Genomic DNA, 8,605 nt, shown 5'->3' on the forward strand with positions numbered 1-8,605 from the left:
CCCCTCCCTAGTGTTTTCAATTATCACGGAAGCACGTGACCAGACCCTACCAGGGTCTCTCCTCGCTCGAGAGACCCTGGGAACGAGGTTGCAACGTCAGCTACTTAACTAGTCAAACCTGTTCTCCCCTGTACAATAACCGAGTGTACAAATAACTAAATGTACAATATCGTGGAATATTTGTACTCGATTCGTGCGTTTTTTGTACAATAACTAATACAGTTGGATAATAGAATTTCGAACGGAATAGCGCGTCTGGCCAGGGGCGGATCCAGACGGATTTTACCGTCCCATTTTCAGAGGAAAGTCTGACATTTTCAAATCAATAGATTTCCTTGGGGAAAGCGGCAGTTTTCCTCGCAATTACTTTCAATAGACCTCTTTAGCTTGTAGGTTTTGTTTTCCCATTTCAGACCACGTGATGTTACTCTACAAAACAGTGGCCATGTTTTCACGAGCGGTTTTTCAGGTCGCTTAGCGAGTGACAACCGAAACTTCCGTGAAAACAGTTCCTTTCTCAATTTGCTTAAAGTTAAGCGAGTCGGCAAATTTCAATAGAATTCTCATTAAACTTAAGCCACCAAACCATGTAGCTCAAGCGAGTTGGCCATTACTTTCGGTCAATGAGGAGTCGCATGTGGTTATTCAAATCAGAAATACAACATGCGTGCTATTTTTATTATTGTATTGGCACGTGCTCTTTCTTCATCAAATCTTACCCGTGAAACTGGTATCATTTTAAAGTTGCTTAAAGTGGTACTACGACCAAAAAAACAATTCTTTTTTTTCTTTGGATTTCAAAACTATGTTAACTAAACACTAACTGACCCAAGTTTTAAGTTCTGATTTTAAAAAGACACCTGTTTATTTCAACTGGAGTTTTCTTATTTATTTGTCCACCATTACTAACTTTGAAATCTTGAGAGAGCTGGAACGAGGAGAAAATGACGTCAAAGACTCATTGGTTTGAGAATGCAATGCGTGTGTACGCGGCCGAATTAATATGCAGAACGGGAGTTTCAGGCTTTCAGACTTTTAAACCCGTGTTTTGCATATGTAATAAATTGCGTTTACACACTGAAATTTTAAGCTAGTGAGTAAATGACGTCATTTTCTCTAGATCCAACCCTCTGAGGTCCAATCGGCCAGTTTTGAACGTGAGTAATGGCGGACCGTGAAATCCAAAACTTAGGCTCAAAATAAACAGCCTTTGGATAAAACTCAAAGCTCAAAATTTTGCCAGTTCGGTGTTAAGCAAAAACGCTTTTAAAATCTGAAGGAAAAAAGGAAATGATTTTTTGATCATAGTACCACTTTAACGAAGCCTGCAAGCAAATCACTTTCAGGAATGTTAAGCGAGACAACGTCTGTCGTAAAAACACGGCCAGTTTCTTTCAAATGTCATCTTATGCACGTGCTAATGTACGAATAGCTTATGAAAAAACAAGGAAAATTCCTTTCAGAATCTCATGTGGTCTGAAATGGGAAAACAAAACGCAAAAGCTTAAAAAGTCTAGTGGGGCAATGGACCATTTTACAGTTTTGTGCTCAGTTACCAGGCCTGTGAACAACAGCGATGCTGGAGATGACCTTCTCGTTCCTTTTCTTGTGTTAATTATGCAGTGCTAACGAGTTTCTATTCACATAAGAAAAGCATTGAGGTCTGTATTAAAACAAGGTCAACTCCAGCCTCGCTTTTATTCCAAGCCCTGTTTACTGAGCACAGAACTGTAAAATCTTACCACGCAAATAACTTTTTGTTGCAGAGAAAAGAAAACATCACCGCAAATCACGTGAATACATAGACTCTTGACACGCTATTAATCCCCTATCATGTAAATCATACAAAACTACTACTGCCAAAAGATACTGTTCGACGAGTGCCTCTTGTTAAAGAGGGGTTTAGGTGGTGTGATGCGAATGTAAAGAGGAAGGTTGAACTAAGTGAATATTTATTGCTAACTGGTGGATGGAATTTTCTCATAGTTGCTCCACAGTGACTATGAAGCAATCGATCTGGAAGACTCACTCCGTGTAGAATAATTGTGTTCGTCCGAAAGTAGATAAGGATGATCATTCAGAATTAAACATGAATAGATTTTTACAATATCGCGAAATTTCGATACACCTTAGTTAACATAATAAGGACCAGGAACTCCTGTGTGGACTGAAATGATCTTGTAAAGTTACATCATTTATGATTCTAATTGCTCTATTTTGCAGTCTCTTGAACTACATTTATCAATTGGTATAACTTTTGCCACACAATATGCAAAAATTGTGGTAAGTATGGATCAATAAAAGAATAAAAAATACTAATTAGGCCCCGTCCACATGTATCCAGATATTTTTTAATCCGAAACTGTTTCTTTGGGGATTCGCCTTTCATCCACATGTATCCCGCGAATCCAGCATGCAAATCCCGGCTCTCCAGAATGGAAGATTTGAATACGCAAAGAATTTGGAATTGTGTGGGCGGTCAATTCCGAATATTGTCAAATCCGAGGACGTTATAGTAGTAGTAGTAGTAGTAGGAGGAGGAGGAGGAGGAGGAGGAGGAGGAGGAGGAGAAGGAGAAGGAGTAGGAGTAGTAGTAGGAGGAGGAGGAGGAGGAGAAGGAGTAGTATTAGTAGGAGTAGGAGTAGGAGGAGTAGTAGTAGGAGGAGGAGTAGGAGTAGTAGTAGGAGAAGGAGGAGGAGTAAGAGTAGTAGTAGTAGTAGTAGTACTAGTGGTAGTAGTATTAGTAGTAGTAGAGGGAGTAGGTGTAGCACGAGGAGGAGAAGGAGTAAAAGGAGGAGGAGGAGGAATAGGAGTAGAAGACGTAATACTAGTAGGAGGAGTAGGCGTAGTAGGAAGAGGAGAAGTAGGAGTAGGAATTGTAGGAGGAGGAGTAGGAGTAGTAGTAGGAAGAGGAGGAGTAGTAGTATTAGGAGGAGGAGGGAGGAGGAGGAGTAGTAGTAGTAGTAGTAGGAGGAGGAGAAGGAGTGAAAGTAGGAGGAGGAAAAGGCGAAGGAGTAGGAGACGTAGTACTAGTAGGAGGAGTAGGCGTAGTAGGAAGAGGAGAAGTAGGAAAAGGAATTGTAGGAGGAGGAGTAGGAGTAGTAGTAGTAGTAGGAGTAGTAGTAGGAGGAGGAGGCGTAGGAGGAGTAGTAGTAGTAGTAGTAGTAGTAGTAGTAGTAGTAGGAGTAGAAGAAGGAGGAGGAAAAGGAGTAGGATTAGGAGACGTAGTACTAGTAGGAGGAGTAGGAGTAGTAGGAGTAGGAGTAGTAGGAGTAGGAGTAGTAGGAGTAGTAGTAGTAGGAGGAGGAGGAGTAGGAGTAGTAGTAGGAGGAGGAGTAGGAGGAGGAGTAGTAGGAGGAGGAGGAGGAGGAGGAGGAGGAGAAGGAGTGAAAGTAGGAGGAGGAAAAGGAGGAGGAGTAGGAGTAGGAGTAGGAGACGTAGTAGGAGTAGGAGGAGTAGGAGTAGTAGGAGGAGTAGGAGTAGGAGTAGGAGGAGGAGTAGGAGTAGTAGTAGTAGGAGGAGTAGGAGTAGGAGGAGGAGGAGTAGGAGGAGGAGGAGTAGTAGGAGGAGGAGGAGGAGGAGGAGGAGTAGTAGTAGTAGTAGTAGGAGGAGGAGAAGGAGTGAAAGTAGGAGGAGGAAAAGGCGAAGGAGTAGGAGACGTAGTACTAGTAGGAGGAGTAGGCGTAGTAGGAAGAGGAGTAGTAGGAGTAGGAGTAGGAGTAGGAGTAGTAGTAGTAGGAGGAGGAGGAGGAGTAGGAGTAGTAGTAGGAGGAGGAGAAGGAGGCGTAGGAGGAGGAGTAGTAGTAGGAGGAGTAGGAGTAAAAGTAGGAGGAGGAAAAGGAGGAGGAGTAGGAGTAGGAGAAATAGTACTAGTAGGAGGAGTAGGAGTAGTAGGAGTAGGAGGAGTAGGAGGAGTAGGAGGAGGAGTAGGAGTAGTAGGAGTAGGAGGAGTAGGAGGAGTAGGAGGAGTAGGAGGAGTAGGAGGAGTAGTAGTAGTAGTAGTAGTAGTAGTAGTAGTAGTAGTAGTAGTAGTAGTAGTAGTAGGAGAAGGAGTAAAAGAAGGAGGAGGAAAAGGAGTATGATTAGGAGACGTAGTACTAGTAGGAGGAGTAGGCGTAGTAGGAAGAGGAGAAGTAGGAGTAGGAATTGTAGGAGTAGGAGTAGTGGTAGTAGTAGTAGGAGGAGGAGTAGGAGTAATAGTAGGAGGAGGAGTAGTAGTAGTAGTAGTAGTAGTAGGAGGAGGAGGAGGAGGAGGAGGAGGAGAAGGAGTGAAAGTAGGAGGAGGAAAAGGAGGAGGAGTAGGAGTAGGAGTAGGAGACGTAGTACTAGTAGGCGGAGTAGGAGTAGTAGGAAGAGGAGGAGTAGGAGTAGGAATTGTAGGAGGAGGAGTAGTAGTAGTAGGAGGAGGAGGCGTAGGAGGAGTAGGAGGAGGAAGAGTAGTAGTAGGAGGAGAAGGAGTAAGAGTAGGAGGAGGAAAAGGAGGAGCAGATGGAGTGAAAGTAGGAGGAGGAGTAGGAGTAGGAGACGTAGTACTAGTAGGAGGTGTGGGCGTAGGAATTGTAGAAGGAGGAGTAGGAGACAGTAGTAGGATTAGGAGACGAATTAGTAGTAGGAGGAGGAGACGTAGTAGGGGTAGGAGACGTAGTAGTAGGAGGAGAAGGACAAGTATGAGTAGGGGGAGGAGGAGTAGCAGGAGGAGTAGGAGTAGGAGGAGAAGTAGTAGGGGGAGTAGGAGTAGTAGGTGGAGGAGTAGGAGACGTAGTAGTAGTAGTAGTAGTAGTAGTAGTAGTAGTAGTAGTAGTAGTAGTAGTAGTAGGAGGAGGAGGAGAAGTAGGGGGAGGAAGAGGAGTAGTAGGAGGAGGAGTAGGAGGAGTAGGAGAAGTAGTAGTAGTAGCAGTGTGCTGCTGCTAGTTCTTCACCGGCGTTGACCACTTAGAATTAGAGTAAAACGAATTGTTTAAACTTACCAATCCTTTACGGATAATGAACATCTCCTGTCCTATATCTCCTTTTCGCACGATATATTCACTCGCGTGAAAATGAGCTGGTTTTACTTTGGTACATAGAAGACGAACGAATGCAAGCTCGGTGCCCTCGAACAGTGGAACCTGGATCATTCAAACGAAAATGGAAGTGAAATAATACAATGAACAGTTGAAGGTAAGGTAAAGTAAGCAGAACAGTGCATTCTTTTGCCCTACTGAACTTCTTTCACTTTAGTACTGATTCCAAGCAGTGTTTGATGTCATGTGAGGAATACACTTATGCCTCCTACTACCTCGACCGAATGTGAAGTGCTAGTTTTCAATTCCCACCCTGGTCAGAGTTTTTCTCTGTCCTTGTGTGGGCCCATTTCCGTTAGTAGGGCTAACGCTCACATGTTCATATGGGAAGAAAACTAGCACTTTACTTTACCTTCTCAATAGTTAATTTTCTTGAATTTTAAGTGCTACGCGGTCAACGTTCGGAAAAACGTAACCACTCCGTGGAACAACTGACTTCTTGTTTTAACTAAATAGCACATTCGGGGGAGAAGATTTGTTTCAGAAATTCGGCATTTAGTGTTTGCCGAATGAAATGTTTTTGATGGAAGGTGCACAACAAATAGATCGATCAGTCACTAAAAGTACGCAAACTTTGAAGAGTTCTTAAGACCCATGCGCCACACCTCCTTTTTTTGGCCTCGAGGTGAGTACGATTGTACTTCCGGAATGAGACAACTTACCGCGTATATGATATCCTTGACCATTTCTAAGCACAATTCGCCATTCATACAAACTGGCATGTCGTAGAATAAAGTGCCGTGATCTATGCCTCTATAAATAAATGGGGATAATGTTAGCTCTTGACCTAATTTAACAATCTTCCTGGGAGTGACTATCCAGTGTTTGAGCAAATAAGCACTCGGTTACTGCCCAAAAAAAAAGCGATATTTCAAATTCCATTTTGGATTTTACGTCGTCCAGCAAACAACAACGGTATCCATTCAAATTTGGTTGCTGTCACAGTTGTGAGACTTTACGCAACGTTGACGTCGAAGACAACGCCACAGGCTAATAGAGTGTGACGCCACGGCGGCCATGTTGGATTAGTGAAACAAAGAAACAACAGCCATATTGGAGGAGTGAAATATTCTTTTGGGAATTGGACTCTATTTTTATGAAAATTCTTCAACTTGTTTTGGTATGCAAACATGGCTGCTGGTCACATGAGCGAACACTCTTCATATGTAATTGCGTAAGCATGGAGCACACGCGCCTGCGCGCAGTGTGTCCATTTTGGTTTTTTCGTGAAAAATTGTGCAACGAAACCTATGATGGCCCAGGAGGGTCAAAGTCCAGTTTTAATTTTCACAGTCCGGTTTAATTTTATTCACAGTCCAGTTTTAATTTTGTGAGTCGTCACCAGTTCTCTCATAAGTCACAGGTCATTGTTTTACCAATACAGAAAGTATCCTGCTTTTATGAATGTTTAGGATGCTTTCTGTATTGGTAAAACAATGGACCGATGATCTGTGAACTGTGAGAGAGCTGGTGACGACTCACAAAATTAAAACTGGACTGTGACCCTTCTGGGCCTTCGTAGAAACCAGAGCATCGAGGAGTCCATTGTTCGCAAACTAAGTGACCTATTTTTCAGTCAATTACTTCTCAACTGTTGGGAGGCGTCATCCACACAGAGCGAGTAGTCTTTGCCGGCTAGCCTGTGATTGAACAGACTACTTATAGAACTTAACACGCTCTTGAGGAAAAAAGCATGTCCTATTCGTAGAACGCTTCAACTTACTTGTTTTTATCCCAGATGAAATCATAAAAGTTCATCACTCGATTTTGCAGAGCTTTTGGGATGTTTTGATCAGACATGTGTGCCTGAAAATTGGTGGATGAATATTGCACTTAATCACTCGAAAAACACAAAGTTAACAGACGAATGTCTGTTTCATTTACAACGACATTAAATGAAAACAGAAGACTCCATCTCCAAGCATCTAAATAAGTTCTTAGGTATTGTTTGGAGCCCATGACCAGGAACGAACAACTTCCATACAAAGCATACGTCACGGCATTTTTGCAGATCGATCTATTTTTAAACTACCTTTTCCCGCAAAAAAACAAAGGCAGTTCCGGTTCGGTGACTCTATGACGTCAAGTTAGTTTCTTGTAATAGGTCATCGGGCTCCTGCGGGAGTATCATTCGTGGAAAATTCAAACCAAATATAAATCGATCTGTGAAAACGTCGTAACAGTGATACGGGGCTGTTGTTCGCTCCTAGTCAAGGGCTCCCGGTATTGTTTATAAGACTCCGTTTAAGTGAAGAAAGTTTTCCTTGGTAAGGGGGTCAACTTTAGCGATACATTATAAGAAAAAAAGTAGCCAGTGAAGACCTGACAACAGCGACTCAACTTTGCTCTCACTGCCTTGGGTAGACGAGCATAAGTCTGTAATCGTCAGAACGCCCTGTAAGATAGGCAATTCTTCTTTCAAAAGCCAAGACAAATTCTTCTCTGGGTATTAAAACTCCTCGCCGTGTTTTGAAAATGAAAGGTAGGAAACGTTGGCTCACCCAAAATACTTCAGGTAATTTTGGCGACTATTGTGAGTCATTAATGTAGAGGGTCCCCAATAGGGTTTTCGGGATCCGGAAATTGGCCTTTTTAGAGCCCGGGATTCGGGATTATAAAGAAATATGGGAGCGGGACTCGGGATTACATTTACGGACGGGACGCGAGATTTAGCGTTATTACGAAGCGGGATCCGGGAAATCGTCATTTGAAGCTCCGAAAAATTTAAACTCAGCTCAACTTTCTCCGTCGCCAACGACGGAAACGACCGGAAATTTCCACCACGCTGACACGTGCCTTTTGTGACCCCTATCGAGTGATCTTTGTCGTGAACTTTGACTGTAATAACATCCACAAACTTTAGAAGTGCAGCCAAAGAGGGCGTTAAAAGAAGAATCCATTGGGCCGCATGCTATTTTACAAATCCAAAGTCATGGTATCCTGTATCCGAACGCGCCTTGTTTCTCTAGTCCATTCTTGCCATGCTTTGACACCTGTGACGATAACGCCACAATTTAAACAAAGCATTAGGGATTGGGCCAAGATGTTTGGCGCAGCAGTCCGTCAGCGCTCTGTCAGAAAACAAACTACGATTGCAACAGCCGGAACGCTGCCTTCCTATCTCTACCACAGAGAATTGCAACCAGAGGATTCGGTCTCCCTTGAGCCAGCTGAAACCTCCGCAAGGCAAATGAGAGGGACGCAGAGGGAGATGCAGACGACGAAGAAGGCGTTCTTAAGTACGATTCGTCTAGCAGCGATGAAGATGCAGAAGAACAGTCCCTTGGTGATGACAACGACGAACTTGCAATGATGTTGGTGACATTCCCGGCATTTTTGGACTGCAACGTCAACTGCCTTCTCGGAACGGTTTCCCGATTCGGAAGAACTATTCGCTTCAATGTCAGAATTATATCGAAAGCCATTACTATGATTGACTGAAAAGTCTGAAAATACTTCTTAAAGGATAATACTGAAAACACTTTAAAGTTATTATTTTGATGACTAGACAGTTAAAGCTTCACTTTTACGACAAACGTGAA

At 43.1% G+C, this 8,605-nt stretch overlaps 2 protein-coding genes across 2 annotated transcripts in view; one reads left to right on the plus strand and one right to left on the minus strand.

The window, feature by feature from the left end:
- Window positions 1–8,605, minus strand: part of LOC138019123 (uncharacterized) — a 54,754-nt gene that overhangs the window by 1,383 nt on the left and 44,766 nt on the right. The window contains exons 31-33 of the mRNA XM_068865795.1: window positions 6,787–6,869; window positions 5,726–5,816; window positions 4,968–5,108 (exon numbers count right to left, since the gene is read on the minus strand). Coding sequence (XP_068721896.1) covers window positions 4,968–5,108; window positions 5,726–5,816; window positions 6,787–6,869 — 315 coding nt within the window. The remainder of the gene's footprint in view (window positions 1–4,967; window positions 5,109–5,725; window positions 5,817–6,786; window positions 6,870–8,605) is intronic.
- Window positions 2,414–4,585, plus strand: LOC138018648 (PE-PGRS family protein PE_PGRS3-like). The gene is made up of 2 exons (XM_068865340.1): window positions 2,414–3,080; window positions 4,446–4,585. Exons 1-2 carry the CDS (start codon window positions 2,414–2,416, stop codon window positions 4,583–4,585), a joined length of 807 nt encoding a protein of 268 aa, XP_068721441.1.

This window comes from Montipora capricornis, chromosome 10 (assembly GCF_036669925.1).
Source record: "Montipora capricornis isolate CH-2021 chromosome 10, ASM3666992v2, whole genome shotgun sequence".
NCBI lineage: Eukaryota > Metazoa > Cnidaria > Anthozoa > Scleractinia > Acroporidae > Montipora > Montipora capricornis.